Raw genomic sequence first — 21,499 nt, 5'->3', positions numbered from 1 at the left:
TGAGCCCCACATCATAAGGCCCGGTAGAGAAGAGTGAACTTGGACTTGAGACACAGCAGCTTAATAGATGGTACTATTATTGGCAGGAGTACAGCCTCCCTGAAATTCACTTTGGCAGTATGGATCAAAAATCTTAGAAATGTGCATACCTTTTGGCCCAGTAATTCCAGTTCAAGGAATATGTCCTAAGGAAATAATCCAAAAAGTAGTAAAGATGTAAGTACAAAGCTGTTTGACTGCAATATTGCATATAATAAAAAATTAGAATTTAAATGTTCATCAATATGGGATTGGTCAAATTACCTTATAGCATTTAGTGAAGTGTTATATAGCCTTAAGAAAGATGATATTGATTTGGATTTGTTGATGTGGAAATAGAAATTTAACAAAAAAAACAGATTATACTCCATCCTGCTGTGGACTTGTCTGTGTGTATATGTGGGTTTTTTGTTTTGTTTTGTTTCGTTTTGTTTTTGTTGTTTGTTTTTGAGCAGAGTCTCACTCTGTCACCCAGGCTGGAGTGCAGTGATGCTGTCTTGGCTCACTGCAACCTCCACCCCCCAGGTTCCAGTGATACTCGTGCTTCAGCCTCCCGAGTAGCTGGGATTACAGGCACACACCACCATGCATGGCTAATTTTTGTATTTTTAGAAGAGATGGGGTTTTGCCGTGTTTGCCAGGCTGATTGTTTTGTTTTGTTTTGTTTTAAATCTATGTAAAGAAAAAGCTGAAAACAATATACAGGAAAAGAGACAGTACATCAGGTTGAAGAATGCAGGCTCTGGAGCCAGACTGCCTGGGTTTGTATCTGGGCTGTGCCACTTACATCTTTATGACTTGGGTAACCCAAATTAATCTTTCTGGGGATGTTTCCTATCTGGAAAGTGGTGATGATATTACCTTCTCCATAGGACAGTTGTGAGGTCTGAAGGTGTTAATACCTGTAGAGCATATAGAACAGTGCTTGTGATTAAGTTCTCAGTAGATGCTGGCTATTAAGAGGAGGAAGCGAAAGATTAGGAGAGAATTTTAGTCTTATCTCTCGTTTTATTATCAAAATTTTAGTATGAATGTTACGATTTTATAATTAGGGTAAATAGTAAAGCTTTTCCATTAAAACTAAAAACAATGAAGCAGACAAAGACGTACTAAGTATCTTTGCATACATGTAGGAGACCTAGAACTCTAGGATGCTCTCTTTGTAGGTAGCCAAGCATTTCCTGCTGCAGCCTAGATATAGCTGACAACTGAGGCTTGTCTTTTGACAAGCCCCTGTTCCTTGTTGTAGGAGAATTTCATTCTTCTCAAGATCTGTACAGATCCTCAGGAACTTGCATTGTTACGCTTACTTCTGGCTAGGTTCCCAAGGCCTTCATCTTACTTTTGCCCTAGCTCTTTGGGTGTGTCTCTTCCCTCTGCTCTGCACTGCACAGAATCAAACTTAAGCCCCATGCCTTTTAAAAAATTACTGAAAAATGACATACTTGTTTTTTTAGTGGGCTGCAAGTTTCAAGATTTTTATTGTAGCATAGAAAAATTTTAGAATGTAGTCTTAGACAGTTTTTTAAAAAGTCCCTTGACCACGTTGCCTTTAGGAACTTGTCACTAGCTGCCACTTACTCTACATTTCAACCTCCTTCCACCTTTCTTGACCCTCTCAATGCCTTGTCTTAGTTTCTTAGGCAGAAAAGTTTTTGTCTTACTTAGTTACAGAGACACTAATGTGCTGTGTTAAAATAAAAGGTCTTATTAGTTACATTTAGGAACCTGCTTTGGTTCCACATTTTTGTCTGTCTTTTCCCCTTTCTTAATAATTCTCTGGGAGTGGAAAAAGGGAGTAAAAGATTGATTTCTTTTTGCTATGAATAATGCTGTTCTTTGAGGAAGGCAGCAGAGAACCTCTGGTCAGTATTTGTTTTAAATATCCAAGTTTAAACCATTCTACACTATATTATGTTAGTATCACTATTTACCAATAATAGAAACCGAGCATTTTCTACCTGTAAAGCCTCCTTCCTCCTCCTTCCTTCCCTCCTTCCTCTCCCTCCCTCACGTTTTATCTATAGATTGTTCACTTGAGCAACTGAGTTGAAAACTGCATAATGTATTTAGAGTTATGAACTTGGAGTCAGAATATCTACCTGACTTTGAATGTCACTTTTGTCACTTTACTAGTCATGTGCACCCTTTGACAGTGATTTTTTTTCTTTGTTTAACTGAGGAGCATATAATGATTTTTGCAGATCCCTTTCAGTTCCAAACATCGTGATTCTGGTAGCAGAACCTTGCATTCTATCAGATATGTATCAGTTATTGTTCTTCATAGGTCTTGAAGAAAATGATGCTATATGCCGATTTGTTCACGTGTTCTTAAACCTTTGGCCGAAATAAATGCCTACAATAACAATATTTTAAAAATTTAATGAACATGAAAGTCTTGTTGAACATCTTCTTCTAAAACATCACTTTTTTTTCTTTTTTTTTCTTCTGTTTTTTTGAGATGGAGTCTTGCTCTGTTGCCCAGGCTGGAGTGCAATGGCGTGATCTCGGCTCACTGCAACCTCTGCTTCCTGGGTTCAAGTGATTCTCCTGCCTCAGCCTCTAGAGTAGCTGGGATTACAGGCGCTTGCCACCACACCCCGCTAATTTTTGTATTTTTGGTAGAGACGAGGCTTCACCAGGTTGGCCAGGCAGGTCTCAAAGTCCTGACCTCAGATGATGCACCCGCATCAGCCTCCCAAAGTGCTGGGATTACAGGCGTGAGCCACCGGGCCTGGCAACCATCACTTCTGTATATATTTTAGCATAGAAATATTCTTTTGCTAATGCTGTTATACTCAAGTACCACTAAATTATTTTTTTAAGTGGGTAATATGCAGTGTGGCAAATGTGTACGTACAAAGACTTTAAAACTCTTAATGCAGTTGCATAAGTAAATACCATATATAGAAAATTTCTTAGGCCACAGGAAATTTTAATGAACTTGCCTATTTCAGGAAGTTAAAATAGAACTAAAACTTGCCCTGAGTTAAGAAGTGGCAATCAGTCAGTTAACAAAAATAAGCTTTGAAGGATAGATACAGTTTTGAAAAAGGTGTAGCAGAAACTAGCACTTACTAGGTGTTTCTTACATTTGAATTACACAGCCATAACTTTATCTGTTAATCTTCACATTAACTTGAAAGGCAGGTATGTTGTACTTTTCAACACTTAAGTAACTTGCTTAAAGTGATGCCACAGTGGCAGAACCCAGTTTGTTTCTAAGTGCTGCTGAGGTGATTCTTGTAGGTGGAGATACAAACGACTTTGAGAGAAGGGGTAAAATACCCTGGAGAATGAGTGTAAAGTATGATTTCTGAAGATGAATGAGTAGATTGGGAATAGAGGAAGATAGAGTGAGAAAGGTAGTTTAGTATATAAAGGAGGGAATTGAATGCCAGCCTGTGGGAGTTGACAGTTGAGATATATTTTATAAGTTTTGAGCCAGGCAAATGACTGGATAAAAATAGTATTTAAGGAGGATTAATCTGGTAGCAATATGCAGAAAAAAGTCAAAGAAAGAGTAGAGGGAGTCAGTCTATGGAGGAGATTGCATATGGTGACATGACTGAGTCAGGAGAGAGGTACAAACATGTAAAAGAAACTAAAGTAGAAAGAAAAGGACCACAAAGGAAGGGAGAGGCAATAATAATTTGTAAATATCATCCAGTATTTGGATGAATGAGGAAATGTATCACTGACAAATAGAAAGTGGAGCTTTCAAATAACCACTAAACCTGTGAAAGGAAGATAACGCTTTGCAGTTTCTTAACTTAGAATTTAAATTCAGCAAATATGGATATTGTCATTTTTGATGTCACTTCTGATTAAGAAATAGAAGATTGTTAGAGTATCTTAATAGATGATTGATTTCTCATCTGAATTTCCAATAATCTACATACATAGTAAAAGTGGAAATTGAAGTTTATCATTACTGATCCAATTATATCATTAACTTTCACCAGTAATCTTATTGATGTCTAATTGTAGAAGTCATTGAATGAACTCATCATAATAAAAATGAATTCAATTTAGCATCCCTATTAAAGTTTTGTAATGGCTAATGGGTTATGTTGGAATTGATTAAAATTATAGAAAGTTATATACTATAAATAATGGAAATTATAGGTCTTTTCCCAGGCCATTCATGGTTTTTTTTTTAATTATTATAAATCTTTTGCAGGTGTGTACTTTTGAGAACAGCTTATCCTTAAAAATGTTTAATAAGCAGCCATAGAGTACTTGATAGTATATGGGATGCTGAAGAATTTAAAGAGATTAAAGTCCACCCAGATATAGTTTCCTTGAAGATATAGAATCTAGGAGGAAAGGCTCTGAGTAAGTAATGATAAATGGAGCTAAGCATGGTTTCATTGCATTTTAATTTCAACAAATGCTTACTTAGTATATACTAAGTGCAAGGCACAGGTGAATTAAGTGGTGATATCTGCTCACCTAGGATATCAGTTTGGAAAAGGTGGCTAAAAATGGAATTCAAAACTGTCAGAAAGGATTTGGTCAGAGCATGAGTTCATCAAAGGCTATTATTAGTGGAAGAATGAAAAACTTGGTAAAATTGACATGAAGAGCTTGCCTGAGTGGAAGAGAACCATACGTTTTAGAACATTCAGCTTTCTCAAAGTATGAACACTTTCCAACAAAGGATGAGTTTCCTAAAGGGAATATGTGTGCAGTTTGTTACTCTTATGATATTGGAAATAACTAATTTTGCAAAGATTCTTCCAGAAGGCTTACTTTTTTGGTGTGTGAGTGAAAATATGAATGGTACTTAATTGGTTTCTAATTGTTTTGTGTGGATTTTGTCTTTGAATTGACTGACATTTATAAGTGCTTTGAAAATGTGAGTACAACCTTTTCTTTGATTGATTCAAATTTTTATGTTATGTTAAAATGCCCACCAAGGAGTAACATTTACTAGACTTCTTACTGTGTATTGGGTTATATTTTGACAACCTAGCAATACTCGTTTTCCTCATGCCCAGCCATTGAGCATCATTTTGGTTTCCTTCACTATACCATGCCTGAAAATAGTCCAATTTTCCACCCTTCTAAGCTTAAGACTTAACTCCTCTTAATCCTTCAGGTATTTGTATAGTAGAGTGCTTGTCAGTAGATGTTTATCAGCTTATAGATAATGTCTCTGCTGAAAATTATTTGTTTCAAGTTCTGTGAAACAAATACCCACCGAAGAAAGTTAATTTCAAGTTAAATTTACTTTACTTGATTATAGAAGAAGGGAGTAGGATGAAGTACCTGGGAGCCACTAGAGGACTGGAGAGGCAGTCTAGGTTGTAGTTGTAGAGGGATAGATTTGAGAGAAGCTTATGGTGGTTTATGCTCAGAGTAACCTGGATGGATAAGATATATGGTGGTCAGAAAGAATTTTTTGTTTGAGACTGAAAAGTGTTTGATCTATAGATTTAATTCTTAAAAATTTTTCTTAAGACAAAGTGAGTTGTTTTTATGCAATTGGATTAAAAGATAACTAACTTCCATGTAGGTACAGTGAAAATAAAATGGCTAACATTTAAATTCAGTAGCCAAATATAATTGTTATTGGTAACTTTTTTTTCCAGTTTTGATGGGCTACAATTATATTTCTAATTCTGTTTACTGCATACCAGATTTAACATATTCCTAGGGTTCCACAGGAATGGTTAAAAATACAGGTTTCAAGATGAGAACAAATTATAGTAGTTGCTTTTCATTGCATGAGTTTTGACCTATTACTTAAATCATCTGATTTGTGAGAATATGAAAAATCTATACTAATTGGTTTTGTTCATTTTTATATTGTAAAATTTATATAAAAACTTACCATTTTAACTATTTAAGTGTATAATTCAGTGGCATTAAGTACATTCACACTGTCGTGATACCATCAATTTCTTTTCCATCCATTCAGAACGTTTCCATCATCTCAAACAGACTCTGTATCCATTAAACAGTAACTTCCCATTCTCCACTTCCCATGGCCTTTGGTAACCTGTTTTATTTTCTGTCTCTGAATTTGTCTATTCTAGGTACCTCATATAAATGGAATCATATAATATATATATAATATATGTCCTTTTGTGGTACACTACTAGATTTTAAAGAAACGAGTTGCAATAATTATAGTTGAACATAAGTTTTGTGTATGCCTTAGTCTGTTTTCTGCTGTTGTAACAGAATGCTACACACTGGGTAATTTATAAAGAAAGATGTTTATTTGGTTCATAGTTTTGGAGACTGAGAAGTCTAAGATCAAGGGGCCTCATCTCTCTGTGAGGGCCTTCTTGCAGTGCCATAACATGGCATAAGGGCAGAAGATAGAAGCGAGCACGCAAGACAGAGAGGAAAAGGGGGCCAAATTCCAACGATAACTAGCCCACTCCCCTGATAACAGCATTAATCTAGTCATGAGGGCGGAGCCCTCATGGCCCAATTACCTTCCGAAAGCCCCCACCTCTTAACAACACCAGACTTGGAGGGGACATTGAAACCATAGATACTTTATAGATGTTTTGTATTTAAGTCTATGGTAGGATGTGCTCATTATCCTTTTTTGTTGCTTAGTGCATGTTTGAGTGTTATAGGGAGTATTACATGAATTATATGTGTACTTCTTCCATACTCTTTTAATTGGATATGCCAGTGTGTCTCAGTAATTTCCAGTGGCTGTAAAACTTGAGAAATTTTGTAGCTTTTAGAAACCACATACCTGTATTGCCTGATTGCTTATTAAGTGATCTCTTAGAGGTTTCCAAAGTTATGAGTTTGAGTTTACAAGTGCAGTTTTTTTCCATGAAAATTTCAGTGGTGACAAATTATAGAATTTATCATTCAATTCAGTCTTAACTAGAAATAATTGCATATAATAAAACAGGTTCTTGACTGTTCTTTTTGTCAGTGTTTAAGAATAGAGACAAAATAAAGTTAGATTTGAGTGCCTCAGAAGATATTTAGAAAATAGAGATAAGGTTTATGGCCTTTAAAAAATTAAAGACAGTATTGGGGGAAAGAAATGAAAATTGGGACCGGGCGTGGTGGCTCACTCCTGTAATCCCAGCAGTCTGGGAGGCCAAGGTGGGTGGATCACCTGTGGTTAAGAGTTCGAGACCAGCCTGACCAACCTAGTGAAACCCCCGTCTCAACTAAAGATACAAAATTAGCTGGGTGTGGTGGCACATGCCTGTAATCCCAGCTACTCGAGAGGCTGAGGCAAGAGAATCGCTTGAACCAGGAGATGGAGGTTGCAGTGAGCCGAGATCACCTCATTGCACTCCCGCCTGGGCAACAAGAGCAAAACTCCATCTCAAAAAAAAAAAAAAAGAAATGAAAATTGGACTTTTAAGATGGGAATATCTCAGATATATATCTGTGTATCTAGAAAATGTCATTATTTAAGATATTCTAAATGGTTATGATTAAAAATTATTTCATGGTATAAACTTCAACAGAGAGCATTGGGCAAAATTTTTACTGTTCCTGTTTTTAAAAGTTCAAGTCAGAATGCCTGCTTGTTACCGAATCATCCACCCTGTGTTTGCCTCAATACTGCCATCTGGTGATTATTATAGAGATCTCAACAGGGTGCTTAAAGGAGATGTAGGGCAACCGACGACACAAGGTACACAATATTGGTGCCCTCTGCCACAAATCTCCCTCTGCTTTTGAGTTGCTATGGCAGAAATCTTACTTAGTTATGGCCATGAAATCACTTTGTGAGATTGCTTTGTAAACAATAGAGCATTTCTGTACTGCTGTGATTATTACTGCACTGCACATGGCTTTTTATCAGGCTCATACCCAACTCATTGTTCTTTCTATGTAAGGTACTCTTATTATATCTGGTTCTACAAGGTAATTCAATTAATTATTCAGCAATACTTATTGAGTGACTTCTATATACTAGGCATTGTTTTTATTTTTATTTTTATTTTTTGAGATGGAGTCTCGCTCTTGTTGCCCAGGCTGGAGTGCAGTGGCACGTTCTTGGCTCACTGCAACCTCTGCCTCCTGGGTCCAAGCGATTCTCCTGCGTCAGCCTTTTGAGTAGCTGGGATGACAGGTGCCTGCCACCATGCCTGGCTAATTTTTGTATTTTTAATAGAGACGGGGTTTCACCACGTTGGCCAGGCTGCTCTTGAACTCCTGACCTCGTGATCCACCTGCCTCAGCCTCCCAAAGTGCTGGGATTACAGGTGTGAGCCACCGTGCCCAGCTTAGGCATTGCTTTTAGTAGTAAGAATATGGTCCTAAAAAACAGGTGAAAATCAGAGTCTTCATAGAAGTTACATTTAGTTAAGAATAAATAATAAGATATACATACACACATGTTAATTAGTGAAAAGGGTTAAGGGGAAAAAGCAAAGCAGGGAAGGAACTTGTGAATTATTGAGGTTGGTGGGTTGCTTTGAAATGCTAGATGGGGTGTTCAAAAAAAGCCTTACTGAGAAGGTGACTTCCTGAGTAGAGATCTGAAAGATCTTGGGACGAACATTCTAGATATAGAAGGAAAGCAAATGCAAAGGCCCTGTGCCTGTAACCACTGCCTTGAAAACCTAAGCAAGGAAGCTGGAGTGGAGTGTAGAGGGAGAGAGCAATAGAAGATGAGGTCAGGCAGGTAACTGAGGGGGAAAGCAGGGGAGTACAGATCACACAGTACCTTGTAGTTCATGTGGCATTTAATCTGAGATGGAAGCAATTGGACTGGAGAGTTTGGGGCAGCTGAATGACATGCTTTGATTTACCTTTTAACAGATTCACTGTGGCTGCTGTGTTTAATGGTGTGTAAAGTCATTTGCTACAACCTTTTTTCTTTTATTAGTTGTAGGAACAGGTTTACTTTATATAGATCATGGGAACAATAAGGTATAAGAAAGAAGCTTGGATAGGTCTGAGAGAAATATATGGCATATTTTCTGTCTCTGCACAGATTTTTTCACTGATTATCAGTAGTTTTTGTCTTTGTGATACAGAGCAATTGAAATCAGCTTGTAGAGTTTTTCTTGGAAAATGCTATGAATATCTCTTCTATTTTTCCTATAACCACCTTAGCGCATTTCAGATTCAAATCTTATGGTGAACCCAATATAGTTTTAGCCCTACCTCACTGGTTTTCATGCTCATTAATAGTTTGGGAATGAGAGTGACCTGGAGTTATAATTTTTAAATGCTTTTAACAATATAGTTTGGCATATTGTAAAACAAATCATGGTGTACTGATTAGCAGTGCTATTTGACCAATAAATTAAAGAAAACTGATAGACTGTGTCTTAACCTAGATGATTTATTTAAACCATTTGTTGCTGTAGCTCATCAGCTGAAATGACTAAACCCCCAAGGTACTGTTACTCTTTCCCAAATTGCACTTAAAAAACAAACTGAAATTATCACTTAGTTAAAATGTCATGATCATTGTCAGTAATAGTATATCTCTGTGGATTCACTTTGGTTTGGTAGCTGAAAAGTTTATTATTTTTATGCTTGGCCAAAGAATATGCGTCTTCAGTGGGGAGCATGCCATGTGTGACTGAAAACTGTTTTTATACAGCTTGACTCTGTTTGGAATAACGCCTTTATTTGGCTTAACAAATTGCTTTTCAGCTTTATTTTCACACTGTAAATATCAATATTGTATAAACTTGTCATTATTGGGACTAATCAGCAAATTGTTTTGTGTCATGAGTAAGCACGGTCTAAGACTGGGATTATTTGATAAGTGCTAGAATAATTTGGTTAAACTGTCTATCCAGCTCTAAGTAACAACACAGCCAGTTGGTCTGAATCACTGTGCCTCAACCCTTCACTTTCATGAATAGGTTTGAATGGCTGAAGCTAATTTAGTTTGGGGTAGACAAAGTCTAGTAATGTGAAACTGATCATATATAAAAGAAGTGTTAATAGTAGTAATATTACAGGGACATAGAGGGACAATTTTGCTAGGGGTTTCTTAGTTATGATTTTGAATACCATTTTTTTTGCAGTTAGAAACTTTACTGTCTTGTTCTGGATGATAAAGACACATGTTTGAAGACACAGGTTTCCTATGCTGAAGAATAACAATAATTTGTTTTCCAGACTTTCTCCTTTTTTTCCCTTTTACGTTTGCTTCGTTAAGTAGTAATAAAATGATCTAATCTGTCCCTGAGAAGTATAGCAGATTGGCCAAGTACTTTGCTATACTTAAATATGTTAATTTTGGTAATTTAGTTTGAGTTGCGATACTGTTCTCAGTCTTCCCTCTAGCTTCCCTGTCCTAAAGTAGGCTTCTCTTCAGTGATTGCTCTAAACCCAACTTTGTTCCTTTTTTTAATCCAGACTGCTAAAGTGATACAATGAGCTTTATATGTGAACCTGGTACTGTGACCTGCCATTCATAGGTCATTACATTGAATTGTGTACATATCCCTCGAGGAGAATGACTTTTCCATGCTCTCACCCCTGTTTTATAAAAGATGGTGTAGTGGAGAGAGGCCCAGGAAGAAGAGTTGACACATCATTTGATCTTCACTGCCTCTAATAGGTCCAATCTCTTTTACTACATTTGTCTTCTCTTCTACATTTAAATAGGTTTAGTCTTTCCCATCTTGAACACCTAGAATACATTAAAACCTATTGCAATTTCTTTTTAGCTACCTTTTGTCTGCTCTCTGTCCGTTCATGGCAGTTTGTTGGTCCTGTGACTTTAGTTCTTATTCTGTCACTGACAAGGGCTCTCTCACAGTGATGCCTTCAACTATTTCTCAGTTGCAGAATCTAGTAAATACCTTTTTTTTCCTTTTTTTTAAAGACAGTCTCGCTCTGTTGCCAGGCTGGGGTGCAGTGGCATGATCATGGCTCACCGCAGCCTTGACTTCCTGGGCTCAAGCGATCCTCCCACCTCACCCTCTCAAGTAGCTGGGACTACAGGTGCTCACCACCGTACCTGGATAATTTTTGTATTTTTTGTAGAGATGGGGTTTTGCTTGTTGCCCAGGCTCCAGTAGATACTTTATCTTTCCAAAATTGATTATTGATTACTTTCTACTTGTTGAAGTTCTTGTGTCATTACTTCTTTTGTTTCTGTTTTCTCTTAGATTGGTCCTTTGTGGTCTCCTTTTTTTTCTCAGGTGCTCCTGAATGTTGGTATGCTTCTCTCAGTCTTTATCCCATTTCTGTACTCCCCTCTCCTCACTTTCTACCCTTTTCTGCCCCCTCCACGTTCTGAGTGCTGTCAGTTATCACCTGTATGTTGATATCTTTTCAGTCCATCTTCAGCCTGTTTCCTAAGTTCCAAACTTTAATGTCCAAATCACTATTGATGTTTCTTGAAGAATATTCCAAAGGTACCATGGTCCTATACTATATTTTTTTATTAATTTAAATTTAACTCTAATTAAAATATACATACAGAAAATGCACAGATTATAAGTGTACACCTTAACTACACATAATTAACATCCATGAAACCACCATCCAGGTCCTGAAAGAGAACATTACCAGCACCTCAGAAGTCTGTTTACAATTCACTACTGCTTCCTTCCTTTCCAAAGGTAACCACTTTCCTGACATAACAATGTAGAACTATATTTGAACATTACATTAAAAAAATGTACAGGATGTATTCTTTTTTCTGTTCTTTCAATATAGTTTGTGATATTCATCCATGTTGTTGGCAGCATTTGTTTATTTTTATTACTGTTTAACATTCTACTGTGTGAATACAGCACAGTTTATCTGTTTAACCACCTAATTATTTGGGTAAATTTTGTTTGAATAAAATGTATTATTATGAATAATGCTGCTCTGAACATTCTGGTGTATGTTTTATTAATATGTACTTCAGTTGTGTATATAGCTAGGAGTGGAAGTGCTGGATCATGTGGTATGGACATGTTCAATTTTAGTAGATAACGTCAACATTTTCAAATTGGTCTTGTCAGTTTATATTTATATTCCTGTCAGCAGTGCATGTGTTGTTCCACCTTTTTTTTTTTTTTTTTTTGAGATGGAGTCTCGCCCTGTCACCCAGGCTGGAGTGCAATGGCACAATCTCGGCTCACTGCAACCTCTGACTCCCAGGTTCAAATGATTCTTCTGCCTCAGCCTCCTGACTAGCTGGGATTACAGGTGCCCGCCACCATGCGCAGCTAATTTTTTGTGTGTTTTTAGTAGAGACGGGGTTTCACCATGTTGGTCAGGCTGGTCTTGAACTCCTGACCTTGTGATCCGCCCGCCTTGGTCTGCCAAAGTGCTGGGATTACAGGTGTGAGCCACCGCACTTGGCCGTTGTTCCACTTTTTAATCAACCCTTAATATCAGTGGTCTTCATAATTTTAGCCATTCTCGAAAGTCTATTTTCTTGATGACTAATGAGGTTGAACATCTTTCCTTATGTTTGTTGGCCTTTCATGTATTATTCGCGTATTTTCTGTGGGAAAGTACCTGTGGAAGTCTTTGCCATCTCTGTTGAACTGTCCGCCTCTTCCTTACTGCAATGTAAAAAGTTCTTTATCTATGCTGGATATGGGCCATTTGTTGGTTAAATTTGTTGTTAATGTCTTACATTCTGTGGCTTGCCTTTTCATTTTCTTAGTGCTGTCTTCCCAGTCTCTTGTCTTCCTTACTATGCTTCCCTCCCCAAAGCAATTAGCCATCAAGTCCTGACAATTTTATCTTTTAATATCTTTTTCTTCTTTTATCCATTTCTTTGCTCAGCGCCTTAATACAGTCCTTCTTTGCTCATGGCCTGGATTATAGATCACATCCCTTGCAATCAGTTTTTAACTGCTTACAGAATGACTTTTCTAAAATTTAAATCTTGGCCGTACTATTCCTCTGCCTAAAATCTCCCAGTTGTACCTTAGAGGCTACAGAATAAAGCTCAAATCTCATGACTGGCTTCTACCTTCTTCCTAGGCCTTCTTTAGAGTTGTTGTTTTTTCTTTTTTTTTCCCCAGATTTTTACTGCTGGATAAAGTCTTTGCTGACTTACTTCCCCAGTTCTTTTTTCATACTCCTTTTTGAGGAAAGGATGTGGTAGTCTTAATTATGATTAAGCCATAATTATTAAGACAACTAGCCGTTCATCTCTCAGTCTCTTGGCTGAGCACTACTGTTAGCTTATTTGTGTTGGATGTTTTGATATTGGTGTTCCACCCAACTCTCTCATTAATCTGTTTGCTTTTCTGGCTTATTCTCTGCCAGCCACTTAATTATTGGTATTCTCACCTTAGCTCTCTTCTTCATACCTTTCTCCGTGAGAAAACTCATCAATTCTGATGGCTTTAATGCCATTTTGTATGTATATGACTTCTAGATTTTTAAATCCAGACCAGTCTCTGTCTTAAATTTCAGATCTCTCTGTATTATATTGTCAGTGGGTATTGCTACATGAATGTTACATAAGTATTTTTTATTTTTTATTTTAGTTATGTTATGTTATGTTGTTACGTTACGTCACGTCACGTTACGTTATGTTATTTTTCCGAGATGGACTCTTGCTCTTGTCACCCAGGCTGGAGTGCAATGGTGCGATCTCGGCTCACTACAACCTCTACCTCCCGGGTTCAAGCGATTCTTCTGCTTCAGTCTCCCGAGTAGCTGGGATTGCAGATGCATGTCACCACGCCTGGCTAATTTTTGTATTTTTAGTAGAGACAGGGTTTCACCATGTTGGCCTTGCTGGTCTCAAACTCCTGACCTCAGGTGATCTGCCCGCCTCGGCCTCCCAAAGTGCTGGGATTACAAGCGTGAGCCACTGTGCCCGGCTGCATAAGCATTTTTAAGCTCAGTAAGCCCCAAACTAAGCTCACCTTCCCTTCCCAAACCTGATTGTGTATTTTCTACCTTTTTGAACACCTTTTTGAACCTGGTGGGGCTGCCTGTTAAATACTTCTGGAAAAACTTAAGTCAAAGGGTACTTTTGTGAAAGTACCTCCTTCCCCACTTTCCTCCTGTTTTCTATTACTATAGTTCTATCATGGTACCTACAAACATTTTATTGTACTTTATCTGTTCTCCCCAGTAGACTAAAAGCATCTCGATACTTTGTCCTTGGGGAAGCAAGCAAATGAATGAACGAATGAATGAATGCATCTTGAGGGCTTTCCATTGCCATCCTGCACAGTGCCTAGCATAAACAGTTGAGAGGTGACTGAGGGTACCTCCAACTAAACACATTTAAAATGGAACTCACCAGTTTCCTCCAAATTGCTTTCCTCCAAACTTTCTGCTTTAAAATGACTTGCTGTGCACAGTTGATAGCGTCACCATCTTTTCAGTTCACTTAGTCATATTTAACTCACTTTGTTTTTCTGCTACTCTCAAAACTGGTTTTAAGCCCATTGCTATTTCTTCTATTTCATTTCCTTAGCTTTGGTTCAAGTTCTCATCTTGTCTTCACCAGATCATTGTAACCACTGTTTAAATGTTTTACCTATCTTTGGAGTTTTCCCCGTTTGTCTTTGATATTGCTACAATAATTATTTTTCTCCAAGTGATTATCTCCTGGTTCTGTAAACTTGCCTATAGGATAAAGTCCAATTTAAAAAAAAAATTATTTTCGTTTTAAAGCTGTATTTAGGTATAATTGATATATAAAAAGCAAATATTTAATGTATACATTTTAATGAGTTTGAGAGTCCAACTTCTTTACCTTCGGTGGCAGTCTTCACGAACTTATCTAGCTTCTTTCTTTTATTTTTTTTCCCCTCCCTTATAGCAGAAGCTATGTACTTTAAGCATTGGCCTTACCAGACTGCACACCTAAGTCTATTCTGCTTATACTACCTCTATTGCCTTCTCTCCATCACTCTTAGGAGGAACATAGATTAAACAAACCACTCTTAACATTTGTTAGCTACTGTCCTTGGACAAGTTTCTAAAGATCCCAAAACATAGTACTGATGCTTAGTACATGTTGTTTTCCCCTTTCAACCTTTCCCTTCCTCCACACCACAGTTGGAATTTCTTTTTCATACTGCTAGAAAACACATACTGTTTCTCTCACTTAATGTCTTCTGCCGAGGAGTCACTGTGTCTGTTTACTTGTATATATCTTACTGCTCTTGTACTAGATCACATGCTTTTTCAGCGCTTACACTGTGTCTTCTTGAACTTATTCCAGTTGAATTTTTCAATCTTAAGGGTTTGCTTTTTAAAATCCACACTGTATCATTTAGGTTCTAAGTGATGAACATGACTGGGATAGGATTTTTTGGAGTAAAGTTTCTAAATGGTCATAACAAGGACCAGTTGTAAAGGCCCAGCCAGAGCAGGCTTTGTAAAAACTCACCTACTTAGCTGGAATTTAGGAGAGTAATACAATTGTCCTAAACTTACTCTGGTAGGAATTTAAAACTATAATTTTGATGTCTTTGTAGTAATACTAAATAAAAGTATTAGTACTGGAATGAATTGTGTTTTTCTTCACAGCCGGTTGCTGAACCAATCCCCATCTGTAGTTTCTGTCTTGGTACAAAAGAACAAAACCGAGAAAAGAAGCCAGAGGAACTCATCTCCTGTGCCGACTGTGGCAACAGTGGTATGTGATTTCCTTCTGTTTTTCTTCTAAAATGTGTTATGAAGGCAAGCGGAAAGTATGTTGACTTGAGTTTGTATCCTTGATCCTTATGAGATTAATACAGTCATACATCTTTTAATTATGGGGGATAAGTTCTGAGAAACATGTCTTTAGAAGGTTTCATCATCGTGTGAACATCATCGAGTGTTCTGACACAAACCAAGAGGGATGGCCTACTACACATCTGGGTTATGTGGTGTAGTCTGTTGCTCATAGGCTCAAACCTGTACAGTACTGAATATTGTAGGCAGTTGTAACACTGGTGAATATTTGTGTATCTAAACATATCTAAATGTAGAAAAGGTACAGTAAAAATACAGTAGTATGACCTTACGGGGCTACAGTCATATGTGGTCTGGTTTTTTGTTTGTTTGTTTTTGAGACAGAGTCTTCCTCTGTCACCCAGGCTGGAGTGTAGTGGCGTGATCTTGGTTCACTGCAACCTCTGCCTCCTGAGTTCAAGCAATTTTCCAGCCTCAGCCTCCCGAGTAGGTGGGATTACAGGTGCCTGCCACCACACCTGGCTAATTTTTATATTTTTAGTAGAGACAAGGTTTCACCATATTGGCCAGGCTGGTCTCAAACTCCCGACCTCAGGTGATCCGCCTGCCTTGGCCTCCCAAAGTGCTGGTATTACAGATGTGAGCCACCACACCCGGCCATATGTGGGCTGTATTTGATTGAAACGTCATTGTGTGGTGCATGACTGTATTTTAATTTGATTATGGTTTTAGGTGACTGAGATGAGCTTCTGTACTAGGGAGGGATTTGAATATATAGCTGAAATGTGTAATTCAGTTAATTTAAATCAGGTCTTAGTTTTTTTTTATATATATAAAACACTTTCTGTGGGTTTATTTTTTCCTCTTGGTCTTTACATTTCAGTATTTAACATCTGCTTAAATCACAGCAATCAGTTTGAAGTTATTGCTGGTTTCTTTAATAATCGCTACTTAGTCTTTCTTGATTTATGCCTCAGGCTTGATGAATAGAACCAGGATGATAACAGATTTGTTTTTCTTGATGGAAACTTACATATGTCACATTGGGAAATAGTGTTGATACTGCAGTCTAGCGAGCAATGTGAAATTCTAGGCCCTAAGAAAGATTTTGCAGAATCTCCTAATTTGCCAGTTCCAGAGATATTCTTGCTCTACATTTCAAGAACTCACAAGATCGGCCAGGCGCAGTGGCTTACGCCTGTAATCCCAGCATTTTGGGAGGCCGAGGCGGGCAGATCACGAGGTCAAGAGATCGAGACCATCCTGGCCAACATGGTGAAACCCCATCACTACTAAAAATACAAAAATTAGCTGGGCGTGGTGGTTCGCACCTGTAGTCCCAGCTACGCAGGAGACTGAGGCAGGATAATTGCTTGAATCCAGGAGGCAGAGGTTGTGGTGAGCTGAGATGGCGTCACTGCACTCCAGCCTGGCAACAGAGCGAGACTCTGTCTTAAATTAAAAAAAACAAAAACAAAAACAAAAAAAAACTTACAAGACCTTACAGGAAGGCCTTAGCAAACCAGCATTATCTTTGACCATTGGCTTAATTTTCAGTGTTTTATAGTGATAACAACCATGATTTAGTTCAGAAAACAGAAACCACACTAGATACTTCAAGAGGAAGGAAGTTAAATATAAGAATTAGGTATTTGTGAAATCATTGTCAGGGCTGAAGAAGCAAGCTGGAGGTTGGGCTTTAAGGACTGACTCTGGGGTCACTGCAGAACTGACCCATCTGAGGAGTTACTGTGTCTGCCTCTATCTGGAAGAGGTGCAAGCAAGGGGGAGTCCACTGCACAACAGTTGCGCTCTGTAGTTGGTGCTGAAGTGCTAAGTTTGGCCATCATTACAATAGCTCTAGATATCCACGAGGGAGAAGCATGGATACGGTTGTTTCCGTGACTTTGCTTATCATTAGAAAATAGTACTAGGAGGAGGATGATCTTTGCTTTGTTTTTGCCTTTCTAATATCCCTGGAGAACACATCCACTTGTCAGAACTTAGAGCCTAGCTGCAAAGGAGTCTTAAGAAGTATGATTTTTTAGCTTTTCAGTTTTTATGCATAGTAGAAGGTGAGAACAGATCTTGAGTGCTAGGTAGTCATATCCAGCGTGTTGTCACAAACCAGAATGAACTCTGGATGGATTTCATAGTTAAATATAAACCGTAAATCATGAAAGATTAGATGAAAATATAATGGCATGCCATACAATGCAGTTATTTCCAAATTCCCTAATTAAAACCCAAATATATAAAACATAGAATGAGTTGTTCTAGGTGGGGTGGGAATGAAACGGAGGAGAGGAAGTGTTGTATCTGCAGCCCTGCCGTCTAAGTAGCATTATATTTGAGGTGGTCTGTGCGTCTCTCTAAGCTAAGGATGAGCATAATTTGAAAACTATTACTGTAGCGGTAACTTTTTTTTTTTTTTTTTTTTTTTGAGACAGTCTCACTCTGTTGCCCAGGCTGGAGTGCAGTGGCGTGATCTCGGCTCACTGCAAGCTCTGCCTCCCGGGTTCACGCCATTCTCCTGCCTCAGCCTCCGGAGTAGCTGGGATTACAGGTGCCTGCCACCATGCCCGGCTAATTTTTTGTATTTTTAGTAGAGGTGGGGCTTCACCATCTCTACTTCACCAGGATGGTCTCGATCTCCTGACCTCGTGATCCTCCCGCCTTGGCCTCCCAAAGTGTTGGGATTACAGGCGTGAACCACTGTGCCCAGCCCCTGTAGCGGTAACTTTTAAAGAAATTGTAGAACAATAAACTACTAGTTATCTGTTGCTGCAGAAATAAATTACTCTAAATCTTAGCAGCTTAAAGCAACAAAACATTTTTTACTTCATACTGTTTCTGTAGGTCAGGAATTTGGGAGTTGCTTATCTGGGTGGTTTTGACTTGGTATCTTTCATGAGGTTGCTGCCAAGATTTTAACTGGTGCTGCAGTCATCTGAAGGCTTCCACGATGGCTCATTTACCTGGCTGGCAAGTTGCTGCTGCCGTGGGCCTGTCGACAAGAAGCTTCAGTTCCGTGCCATGTGGACATCTTCACAGGACTGCATGCATGCCTGCAGCATGGCAGCTGGCCTCCCCCGATGAGTGTCTGAGAGAGAGTGAGGTGGAATCTGCAGTGTGTTTTATAACCTGGCCTTAGAGTCACACTGTGTTATTTCAGCAATATCTTCTTGGTTACGCAGATCAACCCGGTTCATTATGAGAGGGAGTTGTGAGAGTATGACTAGCAGGAGGCAAGAATGCCTAGGGAGCAGCCTGGAGACTGGCTGTCACAATAGCCAAAGAAGAACAGCATGGGCATAGCTGGATACATGAACGTTGATATTTTCTAAATTAAAAAGTAACATGCTTAAAGTAGAGCAAGAATAATTTGGGGGAACATAACTGCTTTAAATATGGCAAAGGGCCAAAAGCTATATAAGTATAAAGAACATGTTTACATTTCTAAGCATGAAGTCCAAAGAGCAGAGCCTGTGAACTGGCAATTTATATGAAAGAAAACTAATAGTTGAGCCTATGAAAAGTGTTTTACTCAAGTAGTAATAGGAACACATACCACAGTAGCAGTGAAGTATCGTTGTATAGCGTTTATAATAATCACAATTGAAATATAACAGACCTAGAGCTCATGTAATTGTGCTAAAACACTTGTTCTTTTGCTGGTGGCACTGCATATTATATCATAGTTTTTGGAAAATGTTTTGGCAGTGCATATCAAGCTATAAAAATGTTTAATACATTTGACTCACCAATCCCACTTTCAGGAATTCATTCTAAGGGATTAAAAGAAGTAAAGAATCTGTAAACATGAAATAATTCATTTTAGTGTTCCGTAGTCTCAGTATTTAACAATAGGGAAATGTTCATGCAGGTTATAGTATATCAATCAGTGGAATATGATCAGTTTAAGGAATATAAAGTTTACTTAAAATTTAAAATAAAACAAAAACTGTATGTTTGCTAAAATTACAGTCATGCAGAGCTTTCAGCTAGTTTAAACAGGAAAGTCTAACATAAAAATGGCTATTATTCTAGGATGATAGGATTGTGGGTGAAATTTTCACACCTCTTGGATTTTCCGTCAGTGTTAGTGATGTTTTGATAATAAACTTGCTATCTCATAAAAGAGAAAATCCTTTAGGAATAGAAAAGAGAGGAGAAGATTTAACAAGCCCTTTCTCTCACCAAAGAAAAATAAGCACGACCAACTTTTAGAGGAGAGGGACAGCTCTTTTCAGTTGAGGGGAAATTGGCTACCCTTAATTTTTGAGAATCAGACTGATAACTGACTCTTGGAAGAGGAAGCATTTTTTTCTCTTGCTATTCATTCTGAGCACAGTAGAAATACTGCTTTTGGTTTTAGTTTTAGCTTGCATGCCTTAAATTGTGAGCAGATAACTCACTTTAAGTGATGGGATTTTTATTATATACAGGAGTCCCCCTTATTCTTGGAGGTTTCAAGACCCCCAGTGGATGCCTGAAACCTTGGATAAAACCGAACTCTGTATATGGTGCTATGTTTTTCCCTGTGCATGTGCATACATACATATAATAAAGTTTAATTTATAAATTAGGCACAGTAAGAGGTTAAGAATAATAGATAACAAAATAGAACAATTATAACAACATGCCACCATCACTAGTTTTGTGCTTTGGGACCATTATGAAGTAAAATAAGGGTGACTCCAACACAAGCATGATAATAACACTAGCATGGTGATACCAGCAACAGTCTGATAACCCAGACAACCACTAAGTGACTAACAAATGGGTAGTGTATGCAGTGTGGGTGATCGCAGCCCAGCTGGGACAGCAGATCTCATTATGCTACTCAGAACAGTGTGCAGCTTAAAACTTAGGAGTTGCTTATTTAATATTTTCACACTGCAGTTGACTGTGGGTAACTAAAACCTCAGAAAGCAAAACTGCAGATAAGGGGACTAACTGTATTTTTTAAATTACAAAAGTAAAACGTTATTTAAAAAATGACAGCACAAAAGGGTATAAACTGAGACATAAAATCCTTCTTCTTGATATATATAGCTCAGTTTTCTAGGATGTTATCAATGTAAACAGCTTTTTTGTATATTCAGTAATGCATATATGAGCATTTCTCATATATGAACATATATGTATTCATATATATACATATATACCGGATATGTACAAACATAATGCTTTGATGTAGGCTTAATAAAAGTTTGGAGTTTGTCAAGTTTTTTTTATAATCAAATTGTGGGGAGGGGTCCTAACTTCTCTTTAACATTAATAAAACTGAATTGTGGTGCCAAGTCCTGATGAGAAATGTGTGGCAGGCTTCCTGGTGCATCTTGCTTTATTTGATATATATTTTGTATTTAAGATGATTGCCTTTTTCTACATCATTTCTTTAGTACAATAGCAAAATAGTTCTTGATTGTTTCATTCATGAATGTTCTCCCTCGTATTAGGCCATCCATCCTGTTTAAAGTTTTCCCCTGAACTAACGGTTCGAGTGAAGGCCTTACGGTGGCAGTGCATCGAGTGTAAAACATGCAGCTCCTGTCGAGATCAAGGCAAAAATGCGGTGAGTATCTTTGCCTTCTAATATGGGTGTTTCATTTAGTAGTAGAATGTACAACCAGCATTTTCATCTAAGTATGACTGGTTATTTTTCAGACACTTGGTCCAGTAGCATTTAGAATAGCCAGTAGTCTCTTTAAACTACATGTCATTAGTTTAGAATGCTTGCTAATTTAGACTTCAGTTATGTCTAGGTAATTTGTAAAGCACTTAATTATATATTTGCAGAGAGACTAAGCCACATTAAAGAAATACTCCCCAAATTTCTTGGAGCAGTACAGAGGCATTCATTTAGGATGGTCAGTTGATA

The 21,499-nt window shown here is 37.9% G+C and overlaps 1 protein-coding gene across 6 annotated transcripts in view; it reads left to right on the top strand.

Moving 5' to 3' along the window:
• KAT6A (lysine acetyltransferase 6A) overlaps positions 1 to 21,499 on the top strand; it is a 124,409-nt gene that overhangs the window by 50,887 nt on the left and 52,023 nt on the right. For all 6 annotated transcript variants that reach the window (XM_063607171.1, XM_034966001.3, XM_063607172.1 and 3 more), the window contains 2 exons: positions 15,463 to 15,571; positions 21,078 to 21,193. In XM_063607171.1, coding sequence (XP_063463241.1) covers positions 15,463 to 15,571; positions 21,078 to 21,193 — 225 coding nt within the window. The remainder of the gene's footprint in view (positions 1 to 15,462; positions 15,572 to 21,077; positions 21,194 to 21,499) is intronic.

Source organism: Pan paniscus, chromosome 7 (assembly GCF_029289425.2).
Source record: "Pan paniscus chromosome 7, NHGRI_mPanPan1-v2.0_pri, whole genome shotgun sequence".
Taxonomy (NCBI): domain Eukaryota; kingdom Metazoa; phylum Chordata; class Mammalia; order Primates; family Hominidae; genus Pan; species Pan paniscus.
Note: the sequence above shows the minus strand (reverse complement) of the source record. Positions and strands in the feature narration are given on the sequence as shown.